The 17,011-nt window shown below is 43.7% G+C and overlaps 1 protein-coding gene across 1 annotated transcript in view; it reads right to left on the bottom strand.

Moving 5' to 3' along the window:
• Nucleotides 1-12,316: 12,316 nt before the first annotated feature.
• The window catches only part of mvp (major vault protein), an 86,545-nt gene continuing 81,850 nt past the window's right edge, over nucleotides 12,317-17,011 (bottom strand). Inside the window, exons 16-17 of the mRNA XM_062453534.1 lie at nucleotides 16,774-16,962; nucleotides 12,317-12,755 (exon numbers count right to left, since the gene is read on the bottom strand). Of these exons, the coding sequence (XP_062309518.1) occupies nucleotides 12,636-12,755; nucleotides 16,774-16,962 (309 nt within the window). The 3' untranslated portion in view covers nucleotides 12,317-12,635. The remainder of the gene's footprint in view (nucleotides 12,756-16,773; nucleotides 16,963-17,011) is intronic.

Genomic DNA, 17,011 nt, shown 5'->3' with positions numbered 1-17,011 from the left:
CTCAAGCAGGCCTGGGCCCAGGCGCCAGCTCTCGGTCTGCCAGACTACACCAGGGTGTACTGACCCAGCAGTATGGTAATCTTAAGAGGCCTATTGCCTATGTGAGTTCTTCTTTAGATACTGTGGCAGCAGGTTTCCCCCCGTGCTTACGAGCAGTCTGTGCTGCGGCAACATGTGTGTAAGCAACTTCAGATATAGTGCTGGGGTCGCCCTTGGCAGTGATGGTTCCTCATGCAGTAAGTGCTTTTCTGTTACGCACCAAAACTCAACACCTGTCAGCCACTAGAGCTACAAAGTATGAACTGTAATTGTTGACTAAAAGTAACATTACAATCCATAGATGCTCCCCATTGAATCCAGCTTCATTGTTGCCCAACCCTGATGATGGTGAACCACATGACTGTGAGATGGTTGTCGATAAAGTGCTAACACCCAGACCTGATATGTTTGACAAACCTATGGATAATGCTGAACTTGTGTTGTACGTAGATGGATCTTTGTCCCGAGAATGGGATGGCTCTCTAAACTCCGGATATGCGGTCTGCACGGACAGGGAGACATTCAAATCTGGTAAACTGTCTCCACAATGCACTGCACAGCAGGCAGAGTTTTGCTTTGACAAGAGCATGTTGTTTGTCAGAAGGCAAGGTCGTAAATATTCACACTGACTCAAGGTATGGATTTGGAGTTACTTACGATTTTGGTGCCATATGGCGAAAAAGAGGTTTCATTAACTCCTCAGGTGGAGCAATCAAGAATGGAAAGATGATTGATAATTTGTTGTCTGCAATACTACTACAGAGAAAGCTAGCTATTGTTACTAAGTGTGAGGCTCATACTAACAATACAGATGATGTTTCAAGAGGAAATGCTAGAGCTGATTTAGCAGCAAAGGCTGCGGCCAACTCCTCTGATGTGTCCCAGGTCTCTATTTGTTTGTGTCTCAGCAACCGGAAACACGCACTCCCTCTCTTCATGTTGTGGCGGACCTTTGAGCCGCTGCTGATAACACTGAGAGGGATGATTGGTTATCTGTTGGCTGTGCGAAAGATTCCATGTGCATTGTTCCCTTGGTTGGCTTGCATGGCGCACGGATGTGCCCATACGAGGAAGGGGGGTATGGTCTCAATAGTAAATACAGATTGGTTTGCACCTGTTTTTTTTCCACAAAGGCTTAGCAACATTGTGCTCAGTGTCATATTTACCAGCAGCATAATCCCGAAAAGGGACCAAAGAGAAGATCCCACCCACCACCAAGTGGTCCTTTTATTAATTTACAAAATGTTGTACAACAACAAGTGTTGTAATTTTGAGTATGTACTTGTAATTGTTGACATGATCTCGAAATGGGTAGAAGCCTACCCATGTCGGAAAGTTGATGCTACCACGATAGCCAAGATTCTTATTATTAGAGATGTGATCTGTAGATATGGGATCCTCACAAGACTGTCCAGTGATAGAAGTTCACATTTCACGGGTCAAATTGTTCAGGAACTTTGTAAAGCGCTCCAGATCAACCAGCATTTTCACTGTCCCTACCACCCACAGTCTGCAGGGGCAGTGGAGAGGCAAAATGGAACTTTGAAAAACAAACTAGCCAAGATATGTGAAGAGACTGGCCTAAAATGGCCTGATGCACTCCCACTAGCTCATATGGCCATGAGCCCAGAGGAGGAATGGACTTTCCCCACACAAGATAGTTTTAGGGAGACCAATGAAATTGCCTGTCTCTCCCCCACTATCATTGAAACAGATGGATATCCACCAGATGGATGATACAATGTTAAACTTTTGTTTTGCCCTAACTAGAGCAACCAGGGTTGTGCATTCACAGGTGAAAGCTGCCCGCTGGGGAGCCATGTCATCCCTATCAACCGGGAGACTATGTGAAAGTGCACAAACGGAGGACTGCCCTCTCACCAAGATGGACCGGTCCATACCTGGTTTTCTCTTGGTGACTCACACAGCTGTAATTGGCGTTGTCGGCAGGATTGTGGTTTGCGCTTGGAAGATGTGTACTGCCTGCTGTGTACAGTGCTGTGCAGTAGGTTTTCGTAAGGCTGCCAGTAAGATTATGGTAGCCCAAATCAAGCCACAGACAAAAGCAAGCAAGACTGATGATAACTTTATTGCCCTGGGAATGACTGAAATGTCTGATATGTAATCTCAAGTACCAAGTGACTATTTTGCCAATGTAATAAAGATGGCCATTTGCCTCCTTCTATTTTCCAACTGATATACAATGCTGTATGCAATATGAATAGATCTGTCCTTGACCACAGATCAGTTAACAATAATTAAAGATGGTTACTTTATTACTTTTTATACTGTTTGAAATACTCTGAATTTAATGAACAGTGTTTGACCTATACCCTGATGTGTTGAGCTCACGAGAGCATGACCAGTGGGTATGTCCAGCAGAGAAATATGCCTATGTTTCTAGAACTATTGATAAACTAAGCAAAAAGCTATTCACTTCAATGACTTTGTACCTTTTCACCTGTGATTGGGTACTACCTAATATTTCTTCAAATCCTATAATCATGTATGCTGTGCTGAGTAGTTACAGATACTGTATTGTTTGATTGTTAAGGTTTTTAAATGGTATGAAACTTGTGAAATGTAAGGCACTACAGCAGGCCCCAGATAAACAGTTGATGAATGGTTGTTGTGTTGACGTTAAACGTCAAAAGGGGGGACTGTGGAAGAAATTGCGATTTCCGGTGTGCTTACATTATTCACTAATCAATATAACTAGTCATTGGATACTAGTTAGTATGTTCTCATGTAAGCTTGCTATTAGTAAGAGTAGATGGTGTCTATGTGTCAGGGTTAATAGATGTTCGTGATCAGGAGAAAGTACTGGGTAAACGTCCTTGGTCATGACTACAAGGAGAGCGCCAACTATGATCTCTCTAGTCTGAGTGGTCATGTGTTGGGAGCTGTGAATCTCTTCCTCTGAGACTAATGTAACGTCATTACTGCCTGACTGTCACTATCTATGTTTACATTCCTGTGCCCTATAAAAGATGGTCCTCCGGCTTTCAGAGCTGAGAGAGACATGATTGAGACCTAAGCCTGGTGTTGTGTGGTCATTTATTGTCAGAGGTCTGGTTTTCTCTCCCAATCTGCAGATTGATAATACTTATTAAAATCCAGAACTCAACTGAACTTAGTCACTCCGTTTATGAAGAGACGGACAAAACACTTTCTTCATCAGTACTTGGTTCTGGTTGTTGGTTACCAGTTCATTTGGGTGGTGCACTGCTTTGTGTATCACAGTGTTAGCCATTGAGTGTAGTTTACACGTGTGAAAGAGAACCAGTGGCTTAGTCTGTAATTTTCTTTGTGCCTCAAGTCCCGTTGCTGTGCACGGTAGCAGTGTGTGGACCTCAGCACCTAACTATACGTTTGTTTGTGGCTTTGAGTGGGTTAAAATGGCAACTCCTGAGGGTTTTATTGCCGAGCCGTCTGAGGAAGTGTTGTCTAGTCTAACCAAGGTGCAACTCTGTGCAGTGGCTGACCATTATCAACTTTTTTTAACTACTCCAGAGAAAAGCCTGAAGGAGACGTTGTTTACGTCTATAAAGAGCCAGCTTATACTCAAAGGAGTGTTGGAACCAGAGGCTGCTCCTTCAGACCAGTTTATGGTTCTTAGAGAGAAAGAGATGGACTCTAAAAGGGTCTTAGAGGTTCGCATACTCGAGTACGAGCTCGAGCTGAAGCAGATGGAGATGGAGGAGCGTGAGCATGAGCGAGAGCATGCTTTGAAGAGGCTTGAGCTGGAATTGAAACAATTGCCACCTCTGTCCACTTCCCCTGCCCATCCACAACCCGGTTTTTATGTCACAAAGAATATTCGCCTTGTTCCACCGACGTCGAGAAATACTTCTCCCACTTTGAGAGAGTAGCGACCACACTTGAATGGCCCGAGAATGTGTGGCCTTTGTTGCTTCAATGTGTTTTTACAGGAAAGGCACAGGAAGTGTTTTCTGCTCTAGGCTTGGAACAGGCTATGAGGTATGGGGATTTGAAAACGGCCATCCTTCAAGCTTACAAGCTTGTCCCTGAGGCTTATCGCCAAAAGTTTAGGAAGATCAGGAAGTCAGAACAGCAAACCTTTGTGGAATTCGCACGTGAGAAGGAGCGTCTGTTTGACAGGTGGTGCTGTTCACAGAACACAGATTCCAGGGAAGACCTACGACAACTTGTCCTCGTAGAGGATTTTATGAATTGTCTCCCTGAGGCTGTGGCTGTTCATCTGTCTGAACAGGGGGAGCAGAAGCTGAACGAGGCTGCTCTTCTTGCCGATAAGTTTGTGCTTACGCATAAGCGTGTACCTGGTAGCGGCTGGGTAAGCCATCAGGATGGAACACGACCCCATCTTAGGAGTCAACAACAGTATGGGGGTGGAAGTAATGCTCCGCGCTCATCTCCCCCTGCTAATGCTAGGCGTACTCCTTCTACCAACGCAGAAGTCACTTGCCACTATTGCAAGAAGGTGGGCCACATGAAATACGACTGTGTAGAACTTCGTAGAAGGAAGGGTATGGAGAAGGCCAAGGGTTTTGGCCTAGTGGCTTCCTGTGGAAGTGCCCTGTATTCTTTGAATGATACCTTGAGTAAGCCAAGGCCAACAGGACATAATGACTACAGACCCGTCGCCCTGACCTCTGTGGTAATGAAGTCTTTTGAGCGCCTTGTGCTGGCATACCTCAAAGCCATCACAGACCCTTTCCTGGACCCACTGCAGTTTGCCTACAGAGCCAACAGATCTGTGGATGACGCTGTTAACATGGCCCTCCACTTCACCCTACAGCACCTGGACTCCCCAGCATCCTATGCCAGGATCCTGTTTGTGGACTTCAGCTCTGCCTTCAACACCATCATCCCTGCCCTGCTTCAGGACAAGCTCTCCCAGCTGAACGTGCCTGACTCCACCTGCAGATGGATCACAGACTTCCTGTCTGACAGGAAGCAGTGCGTCAAGCTGGGAACACAAGTCTCTGACTCCCGGTCCATCAGCACCGGATCTCCTCAGGGCTGCGTCCTTTCCCCTCGCTCTTCTCCCTGTACACCAACAGCTGCACCTCCAGTCATCCGTCTGCCAAACTTCTGAAGTTTGCGGACGACACCACCCTCATTGGGCTCATCTCTGACGGGGATGAGTCTGACTATAGGTGGGAAGCTGACAACCTGGTGACCTGGTGCAGCCAGAACAACTTAGAGCTCAATGCTCTTAAGACAGTGGAGATGGTTGTGAACTTCAGGAAGAATACAGCCCCACTCACCCCCATCACCCTGTGCGACTCCCCAGTCAACACTGTTGAGTCCTTCCGCTTCCTGGGCACCATCCTCTCCCAGGACCTCAAGTGGGAACTGAACATCAGCTACCTCACCAAAAAAGCACAACAGAGGATGTACTTCCTACGGCAGCTGAAGAAATTCAACCTGCCAAAGACAATGATGGTGCACTTCTACACAGCCATCATTGAGTCCATCTTCACCTCTTCCATCACCATCTGGTACGCTGCTGCCACTGCCAAGGACAAGAGCAGACTGCAGCGTATCATCCGCACTGCTGAGAAGGTGATCGGCTGCAATCTGCCTACCCTCGAGGACCTGCACACCTCGAGGACCCTGAGGCGTGCAAGGAAGATTGTGGCCGACCCCTCCCACCCTGGTCACTCCCTGTTCCAGCTACTCCCCTCTGGCAGAAGGCTGCGGTCCATCAGGACCAAAACCTCACGCCATAAGAAAAGTTTCTTTCCATCTGCTACTGGTCTCTTCAACAAGGCCAAGGACTCCCATTGACATTCATTCACTTATTTAACTATTGCAAGTCCATCTAATGGCAATTACAGTATGCACAAGCCACCTTAACTCAGTATCCGTTTGCACTATGTTGACCACTCACGCTGCTCATTCTTATTGTTATATATATTTTATTTTATATTTAAATTGTTGTATTCTTAGATTGTTTAGTTCTTAGAAATAGTTAAACTTTTGTACTTTTACTTAATTTAAGATTTGTATATGTTTAGTGTTTTGCACCTCCCTGCCACAGTAAATTCCGTGTTTGTATAACATACATGGCGAATAAACCGAATTCTGATTCTGAACCTGTGGATGCTCCTAAGCAAGTTGGATGTGAAGTTGAGGCAGAGTACACTCCCTTTGTCACCAAAGGCTCTGTGTCTTTGCCTGATGGGCATTGTAGTGTGCCAGTACGCATAGAGATACTGGGGCAGCTCAGTCTTTTATGCCGTCTGGTGTTTTGCCTTTGTCTGACAGCACCTCCACTGGAACACATGTTCTGGTCAGGGGTTTTGAAATGACTCCTGTCCAGGTGCCGTTGCATCGAGTTCGTCTCGCCTCGAAACTGGTCAAAGGTGATGTGGTGGTGGGAGTTCGTCAATGTCTCCCTGTGCCAGGTATTTCATTTATCTTGGGCAATGATTTGGCAGGGGGGAAGGTTTGGGGTAACACCAAGGTCGTCTCGCCACTTGTTGTCTCTGAGTCGGTGCCTGAGGTACCTCCAAGGCCTGATCAGTGCACGCGGCGGCATCCTGATGTGTTCCGCTGTAGGTGGTGATGACTCAGATGGTGAGAGTACCGTTTAATGGTGATTCGGAAGTCACAAAGGCGGACGTCACGAATGAGCTTGAGCGCTGTTCTTTGCCTGACTTGTTTCGGGTTTTAAACAAACAAAGAGAAAACAATAACCAGTGCTCCGAAGGAAAGGCAAGGCCCAGCTGGAGCACTCTTCCTTAGCCAGACTGCACGAGATAATAGCGAATGCCAAGGCAACAACAGACGTTCTCACCTGGACGCACGGAAGTCTATGATCCGGATATTTCGACAGGAGATCCCCAAATTATGTAACGGTAGACTCGTTCAGGGTACCGTCACATAATGAGGGACAAGACACAAGATGTTTCAATTTCAGAAATAGTGTTTATTCGTACCAGTATCAATCAAACAAATAGGGGTATGAAAGAGGAATGTTCAAAGTCGTGCATGAGTTGGTGAATGGATGCATCTAGATAAAGTCAAAGCGCATGTGCGCGGGAGAACCTCAAGATAGTTCCCCTGAGAGAGAGAGAAAAGCCCCTTTTATAGTCCCACCCTGAATACAGGTGCAGACAATAAAGCACTTAGGCTCAGGTTCCGCCCCTGCCCGTGCACTGGCAGGGCGAAGCCTGAAGGGGCACAGGTGGGCGTCACACTGTAAACACTGATTCTGACTGTCAGAGCCTGACTTACTGAAATTGGCAAAACTAGCCTGGCTAACGTAGGTCGCTTTCTCAGGGCATATGACGAATGAAACAGGCTCGCCTTGAAAAATCAGATATACTGGCTATCTCTTACTGGCATGCCCTTGTCTACAAAAAGCAGTCCTCCCTGACGTTTTTGGAGTAGAATTGGGTGAAATACAAAATTGTTTACACACTGCCAGTGGGCGAACCAAGCCTGACTCTGAGGCTAACGTCAAAACAATGTACCCCCGGGACGCAGTATCACTCCAATTGCAAGTCCACAAATCACAAAAACAATCGGAGCATCTGGCTAAAAGCACAATTCCCACATCTCCTAAAGGCTGCCCTCCTCGACCTTTTTCGTGTAGACCTAACTGTAAAATGGTGAACTTATGAACATGACGCGACCAAAACATGGCTGCCGCCTAAGCCTATGCGGTCTCCCTGCCGCATAGGCTTAATACAAAGACTTTTCGCTTTTTCTCCTAAAGGCTGCCCTCCTCGACCTTTTTGATGAACAATTCGCCGAGATGCAAAATGGCTCACTAATTAAAAACACAGAGGAAAAAAGCTAGAGCTAGCTACTTTTCGAGTTCGGTTTACCGTCACTTCAGACTCAAGATCTAAAACTTGATCTAAAACTTGAATCCAAATGTGTTGACCTGATGGAGACCCATGCAAAGTCACTCAAAACACGGGTTCGATTCCAGGCTCTGGCAAGAGTATTTAGCTCTAAACTGGTCAATATATACACATCTGACCAAAGACCAGCTCGACCTTTGCCTGTAATCAGTGATTCTGACTGCCAGAGACCTTTAAATAGGCTGACCGAGTGAAACTAGCCTGGCTAACGTAGGTCGCTTTCTCGGGCAAATGACGAAGGAAACAGGATTGCTTTGAACAATCCTAGATACTGGCTATCTTCAACAGGCTCTTGTCTACTAAAAGCAGTCCTCCCTGACTTGGAGTAGAATTGAGTGAAATACAGTCACTGCCAGTGAGCGAACCAAGTCTAACTCTGAGGCTAACGTCAGAACAATGCACTCTCACTCAAATTTCAAGTTTTCCACAAATCACAAAAATAATAGGACTATCTGGCTAAAAGCACAATAACCACATCTCTTGAGGCTGCCCTGCCCTTTTCGGGGGTAGAATTTACAGAACTGTAAATAAAATGGTGAACATGATGCAACCAAAACATGGCTGCCGCCAAAGCCTATGCGGTCTCCCTCGCTTCCGAACTCACTCCAGTTACAAAGACTTTCACGACCCAAATCAAAATTCTGAGCCTACAGGTCCGTGGGGAATCGCCTTTGCTCCGGAAGGCTGCCCTCCTCAACCTTTTGGGTGAAGAATTCTCCAAGATGCAAAATGATTTACTAATTAAAAACACAGAGGAAAAAAGCTAGAGCTACAGTAGCTACTTTTCGAGTTCGGTTTTCCGTCACTTCAAACTCACGATATAAAGGTCTAAAAGTGCTCAGACCTTCACCATAATTCAAGGGTACTGTACTTTCACAAACCCAATCATTGATTCTATCTTAGAATGTGTAAAAATAGGACTTACCGAACGTGGCTGCCTCCAACACGGCTATCAGGCGACTCCATTTGAAAACAACAATGGCCGCCGAAAAAGAATTTATATTCGTAATGGCGAGATGCGATTTGAAGCAAAATGAAACAGGAGCTAAAAACCGAGGGTGGGGGCTTGGTCAGCACACAATTATCAGAAAGCATGTGTGTGTGTGTATCGCCATGCTCGCTCGTGTGTCAAGGGGCAGGATGAGTGTGCGTGTGCTGTGGAGCCATTCAATTGAATTCAATCATATATTGACATATCAAGGTGAAATTGCGTATGGTATTTCAGAATGATGTCAACTTGAAGGCACTAACGTTTGAAAAACCAGCAGTCAAAATGATATTTGATTTATTAACACACAGATATTTTGGCAATGTGGACATTTACATAAATACACTTCTTTCAGCCATTTTGTATTGCATTCCTTATTCAATTTGACCCTATAGAAAGACATGTATTCTACAAATCTGTAACAAATTTCAAGTCGATTGGATGTTCATGAGGAGAAGGGTTTTGAAGGTTGTACCAAATTTGGACAGTACAGCAAAATCTATCATGGCGGACCTTATGGGTCCTTGATGCTTTTTTGTTCCCCATGAGAAATAAGGCAAGTATACCAATTTTCAGCCATTTTGGAGTAATGGGGCGTTGGGGAAATCACGTAGACTTTGGGCGTGGCTTATAGCGCCACCTATGGGCATACATGGGCCACTAGCCGTCTGGGAGTAGTGAGTGACCTGTTGTATCATTGGGCCAAATTTGAAAAAATCGGGTCAAGGACTTTTTGAGCTATTGAGCCATTTACATTTACATTTAGCAGACGCTCTTATCCAGAGCGACTTACAGTAAGTACAGGGCCATCCCCCCCGAGGCAAGTAGGGTGAAGTGCCTTGCCCAAGGACACGTCGTTTTGCACGGCCGGGAATCGAACTGGCAACCTTCAGATTACTAGCCCGATTCCCAAACCGCTCAGCCACCTGACTCCCAGTTAGCGGAGAAGAGGAAAAATAATAATAATAGGAATACTAACAAAATCAATAGGTTCCCTCCTACCGGAGGAACCCTAATAATAAGAATACTAACAAAAACAATAGGTTTACTCCTACCGGAGGAACCCTAACTACATCTTTTGACTATTCAAATCTACACAGTGCCACTTGAATTCTTCCATTACAGTGCCAGCCAAATTTAGCCCCGCCCACAAAATCTTTTGGTCGAGAAGTTCGGTCTGGAGCCGCTTGGTTGGGGAAAAACTAAACCCGAACAAGAGCTGTTCGGACCAATCAAATTGTCAGGGCAGGCTTTATACGATGATGGACAGATGATCAACAGTAACGTAATCAACCACGTCACCAAAGAGCGCTTGGGTTGAATTTGTTTTCAACAAACATTGCTGCCGCTGGAGAGCTGAGATGTGTAGATTCTGCCATCGAGTCTGTTTTAGAAGACATCGACAGCGCATTAATTTTGAAAGGAACAGAGAAACGCGATCAAGGCATTTGTCGATCAAAAATATGTTTTTGCCGTCCTTCCTACGGGATTCGTCACATACTACGTTGCTCTGATTGGTTGTAGGTCTATCTAATTGAGCGAAGAGGCATTTTTTGTCCGGGTTCGGTTGAAACATGCCCCATACTCACAGCCCAACGGAGCGGTATCAGACTCATATTCTGACTAGAATTATGAGTATGACAACGTCATGCTAGCTAAAGAGTAGTAGGCCAACGTTACGTTTTGAGTGGATGGTGAGTGCGAGACGCCGAAATGGATGCCAAGAAGATTCTGAATGGAAAGTTTACTTTCAAAAAGTTGCCAAATGGTTCCATTGACAAGACCAAAGTGATCTGTGAGTTTTGTCGTTGTGAACTGAGCTATCATCGCAGCACATCCAGTCTGAAATACAACTTGATGGCCAAGCATACAGCTGATGCGAATTTTCCGCCCCCTCGTCAAAGCCAGGCGATTGCAATGTTTTTTTCAATTTAAAAAAACATTTGCACCAAGACTAAGCAATCCGATCCACTTTTCCATGTTGATAAGAGCATTAAAATGCCCCAAAAATTATGGGACAAAAATAATTTTTTAGGACATTTAGAATAGATAAAAATGTGCGATTAATTGCAATTAATCGCAAGTTAACTATGACATTAATGCAATTAATCTCGATTAAATATTTTAATCGTTTGACTGCACTAGTTATTAGTGGTGTAATGGATAAGATGCATGTATTCAAGTCAGAAAGTTGTAGGTTTGGTCCCTGGGTCTGCCATGTATTTTTTGTGTTTATACATTTATTATAAATAAAATGTATACCTTTAAACATGCATACAAGAGCAACTGACAACTGTTTTGACAACAACATCAATGTAATGTTAACTGTATGTACTTGGTATGTGCAACACTAAAAGAACACTACAGCAACAACACAGTAGCGGAGACACTTGGTTCCCAGTATGCCTTGCTGCAGGACTAAAAGGATACAGTTGGGGGATTTATGTAGTTTGAAAAAGCATTCTTTAATTGTGTATTGCTGAGATTGTGTTTATTTAGATTTGTGTGTTGGTGGTAGCTGTTAGCTTGGGTAAAGTTAGTCACTCTAAAGATGTAAGCTAGCAAACTAAATGGATTGCAAAATTGTTTTCTAAAACCTCAAAAGCTGATGCTGTTGGTACATTTATAAGAGCAGCTTTGCTTCTGCTCTGCTGGTTGCACTACAACTTAACATGTAAAAGAGAAATGTCAGGTACACCTAGAGATTGCTTCTGCCTGAACTTCTATGTGCAGAATCATTTTGGTGTATCGAATGATATATTTGGCCAAAACTAAGAAGCTAATAAAGTTACTGCATGTTGTAACTGCAGGACACAAGTAACTCCCACACCACAAATAGCGCAAATTCAACCATAGGTGGCGCTACAGGTCACAGCCAAATGTTTTTTTTTAATACTTTATTTTTTTATGATGGCATTTCCTGAACACAAATATATATATATATTTCAACCAAACTTGGTGTGTTGCAAGAGTACAATAGCGTGCTGTGATCTGCTGCTGCCAAACAGGAAGTTGGGTCGTATGTCAGCAAATCTTTGATGGATTCACACCAAACTTAAATCTAACATACCGTATCAAATATTCACATATCCCTGTGATCACCCAGATGGTTAAACATTAAGTTGTTGGTAACTTTAAAGTGTACTAATGACTCATAATTGTATGCTAATTTAGTTACTTGGTGTTTGGTAAAGAAGGGCCTACTTTGCATCAGTGACAAACAAGTAATTCATAAGAAGACAATTGATGGCACCATTATTATAAGCAACTCGTATCTGGCATCTTATTCTCCGACTGTATAACGGGCACTGTGATTTTTTTACTCATCTTTCCTAGGGGTGACAATAGTTCCGGAGGTGACTGTATACACACATATACATGTGTTTTTGCCTCTTATTTGTGGAGTTAATCGGCCTGAACCTCTGGAGACCAAATATGATAACCTTTAATCCTTGAACTAGCACAGATGCAATGATCACTTACATACTTATTATGTTTATATTGGACATTAAAGTGGCATGTATTAAAGTTCTACATCTAGCCTGTTAATATCAGATATTTAGGGTATATTGAAGAAGCAGGAACCCCTTTATTAATTACAATATAGACAGAGTACCTATCATGTCTGTTCACATGAGAAAACACAAAAACAAAACTTTAGGAGATGATGTGGGAGTTGCTTTTGAATCCTTTGAATCTATTCATCCGGCTTTTCTTCTTCTCCTCCTTTCCTTGTTCTTCTCCCCTTACTTGCCTTGGCCCTGCAGAGCTCCCAGCAAGCCATTGGCTGTGGTGAAGAGGTTGATGGGGGAGGAGCCATCTGTGATCAGCGTGGACTGGAGTCCCAGTGATTGCAGGAGTTTGACCTTGTGGAAGGAGAGAAGGGAAAGAGGAGAGTGTTCTCTTCAGCCATGACAGTCTAGCAATGTTGTGGTTCAGTTTCATTATTTTGGTTTAAGTAATAACATCAAGGTCACCACAATATTTGGGTGTGCTTTGCCTTCGGCAAGGGCACAACCTTTGTTCTCTCACATATATATTATTATTATTTATTTTCCCACCTCTAAATCTTCGTCAATATTTGGACTAAATAGACAACCTAGGTGTCAAAAGTTTCGTCTTGGTAGCGATTGAGTTGCTTGTATTTTTATTTACGTTCCGTTGCATGGTTTAGGCTCAAGTTAAGTTTTTGTGGTGAAAAGTGAAGCTAACGGTGGCTAATTTGCTAGCCACAGTCACTGACATTACTAACGTCACTACGTCACTAACGTCACGAAAACACGCGTGACTACCTGTAGCAGAACATTTGTTTCACATCTGTTAACTTTGGGGATAGCTAGGCTAACTATAGCTTTACTGCAAGGCAACTGCAGAAACACTGGTTTCAAACCAGTGTTGCTCACTGCAACGCTGTAGCCTACGCGAGACACACTACAAAAACATCTACACAGCTGTTTAGGAAGTCAAACAGCGACAGAACATGTTCGGCACTCCCCTTACTTAAATCAAAAGTCTTTCAATAGGTGAAACTATCTGACTACTAACCTAATCTTCATTGCAACTGTGGCGAAATTTTTGGGCATTCATTTGAGTGCAAAATAGTTTTTTGAGCTCTATGTAAAATAAACCGCCGCCGTTTCCAATTGGTAAAAACCTTGTCTATGAAGGTGATGTCTTTATCATTTCTGGCTCCAAATTGTCGACAGGGGAAGCAGAAACATGCATGTAGCTTGGCTGAGTTCTCTAACCAAGTTTGAGAGCGATGCCTAGGACCTTGGCTGAAAATGCGCATGGGGTACGTTTGCAGAACAGGCTGCATTGGATTGCTTTCATTCAAACCATGCTCGCCTTCACACACAGCAGCAGTAATGTTGGTACCGAAAGACAGGGAAGTGCTTCCACTAGGACCAGCACGCTCTGCCTGCTCTGGAGTATGAGTTTAATATCCCTTGTTGCAGGGGAAGTAGATGGTTTGGGGATCAGAAATCGATGCATGATAAAAGGTTTTTCTTTGTAGGTACAAACATGCACGCAAAGAACAATTGATGGCTAACGCTAAAAGACTACCGTCTTTAACCCGTGTATCTTCTATGAAAACAAATAAAGATTACAACTGAAACAGAAGTATGAAATTCCAGGGTCTAACATTAAACACCAATGCTACACTTTACTATTCGTCAAAAGCCCTCCACAAAAGACCGATATACAATAACTTCGAGAACAAGTGCGTGAGTGGCAAGAGATTCGAGGTTGATGTCACTTTTATCGGTAAACGTGGATGCGGAGCTCTAACCTACGTTGTAGTGATGTGTCGTTCGTGAACGATTCGTTCATTTTGAACGAATCCTTACAAGGACTCGAGAGTAACGAGTCCTCTCAAAGAGTGATTCGTTCATTTTCTCGTGGCCGCGCATCGGGACTGTTGCATAGGCTCGTCCAAGTAAACATAAATGATTCGTTAATTTCCCGACTCGGTCTTCGGGTACGAGTATTTGGATCATTTTTCACGTGACCTGCATAGGCTCTGTAGTGGTAGTTAGAGGAAACGCTAGAGGGAACGATTCGTTCATTTCCAGACTCGGTCTTTCTACGAGTCTTTGGATAATTTTTCACGTGACCTGCATAGGCTCTGTAGTGGTAGCTAGAGGAAACGAACGATTCGTTCATTTCCCGACTCGGTCTTTCTACGAGTCTTTGGATCATTTTTCATGTGACCTGCATAGGCTCTGTAGTGGTAGCTAGAGGAAACGAACGATTCGTTCATTTCCCGACTCGGTCTTTCTACGAGTCTTTGGATCATTTGTCACGTGACCTGCATAGGCTCTGTACTGGAGGAAACGAACGATTCGTTCATTTCCCGACTCGGTCTTTCTACGAGTCTTTGGATCCTTTTTTCACGTGACCCGCATTGTATTTTTTAGTAGAGGAAACATTTTCCTCATTCCCTTTCGTGTGGCCGCTGTTTTAGTAAGACGTGAATGATATTCGCTCCAGTCACCATACTGACTGGTTTTGTTATTTTCACTTTACATTTACACTTACAGTTTAGTGCAGTGTAATTGTTTGCCGTGATAATAAAATGCTAGTGTGATAATAAATGACCAAATCATACAAACTGTCATGATACATTATTTTAATGCAGCAATTTCTTTCAAAATAGTATCTGCTGGTGCACATGTCATGCACTAACCTACATTAAAATATGATACGTGTTTGCAGTGGACAGATAGCGCCCCCCCCCCTTTGAAATGAACGAATGACTCTAAAAATGATTCGTTCATTTTACTGAACGAGATTCAAAGAACCGAATCAGTAAAATTATCCGAACTTCCCATCACTACTACGTTGCCCATTATCAATGGGGGGGGGGGGGGGGGGGCGGCAGAAATCTGGGGGGGCGCGGCAGAAATCTGGGGGCCGACCCCAGCCCCCCCCCCTGGATCCGGCCCTGTTGCCACAGCCTAAACTTTGTCAATCTGTTCATGAAAATTATTAATTTCAGCCTAAACCGTACAACGGAACGTTGAATCGAATTCAACCAACGCAATCACTACCAAGACGAACACAGCAGTAGTCTTGTACTGTACTGTAGTAGTAGAATTTACCGGGGCAGCTTTTCCACACAGGGTTATATCGCATTTTGCGTTGTTACTCTCAATGATTGCTACCAGTGAGCTTTTAATGAATGAGCGATTTTCCACTAAATAAATGTCAAGCTTATTTATGTTTTTGGGGGCATATTTTCAGTTAGCAGATGGTGCTGTTTGAATCGCAATTCCATCTTCTACTGCCGGTAACGTCGTAGAATAATCTTCAAAGGGGGTTCTTTATTAATGAATGAATGCAATATGAGTAGGCTAAATGCCTGAAAATATCACGAGAAGGGAAAACTTAAAAGGACGTTTAAGTCATAGAGATTAGGTCAATTTTTACACCAGTCTGCCAAATGTATTCGTTTTGATTCAGCTATGAGGCTGCCTCTTGCAGGGGAAATGAGAAGACATCATATTTCATTCTACACTTCACTCGTATTTGGAGTTGTAAATGAGCAGCAAAAAAAAGATGCTTTTAAATCTATGTAATCTTTATAAATAATAAGTAGGCCCTATGCATTTTATATAAAATATACAGAAATATCAGTTGTAAAAATGTCATTAAAAAACGGATCCCTGTGCAACCGACGCAAGCAAGCACACCCTACAATTTCAGAAATTGTACCCTCTCTAGTTAGGATTCCTCCATCAGGGAGAAAGCTATTGTTATTATTAATTTGATTAGGATTCCTCAGTCAGGAGGATACCTATTGTTATTGTTAGTTTTATTATTATTATTAGGTTCCGCTAACACTTAAATAATGCTTTACATATTCACTCTCAAACACAATTGCCACACTTGCGTGAGCTTGAGGCTTTCTGGCAAGAGTGTCCTGTCTGTCTGTTAAGAAGACGTTCTGTTAATGCCACTGCTGAAACAAGTATTCTTCTCCAGAACCATGAAGTTGAATCAACCAAACACAGCTTGGTCTTTTTTTCTTCAGCTTTGGCACACAGATACTAAACGTTAGACTTACACTTATAAGAAAGCATGGGCCTGATAAGAGCATAGGTGGCGCTACATACCACACCTCAAAGTTGTCATTTTCTAAATGATGGCATTTTGACCCCATAAGGCCAAAAAATAAATCAAGTTGGTATGCATGCCTCATTGCTCATGAGAAACAAAAAAGTCTCAAGAACTCAATGTCCGCGTGATGTATTGTTCTGTACAATGATCATTTGTAAAAATAATTTTGAAATGGCCCACAATCTGGAGGAGGAATCCGCCATTGCTGCTATATTTGTAATTGGTATTGTGCTTTACTGATGGTTGTTTAACATGTGTCACCTGTAGCTCTGGCCCTGCTCTGGCCATGTCCGTGAGTGTGTCGCTTCCTATGCTCTCCACCAGCTGTTTGAAACGGAGGCTTTCAATCTCTGCTATCTTCTGCTGGCGTTCCACATCCAGGCGGTCTGTCTCCTTCTTATACTGCAGCTCCTGCTCACGCGCCTTAGCCAGCCGCAGCAGCTCCGCCTCCTACACATACACACATCAGTGGATGTGAAAACGCTACACACCTTTACAA

The sequence above is a fragment of the Osmerus eperlanus genome, chromosome 2 (assembly GCF_963692335.1).
Source record: "Osmerus eperlanus chromosome 2, fOsmEpe2.1, whole genome shotgun sequence".
NCBI lineage: Eukaryota > Metazoa > Chordata > Actinopteri > Osmeriformes > Osmeridae > Osmerus > Osmerus eperlanus.
This window is presented reverse-complemented; position numbering and strand designations above follow the sequence as displayed.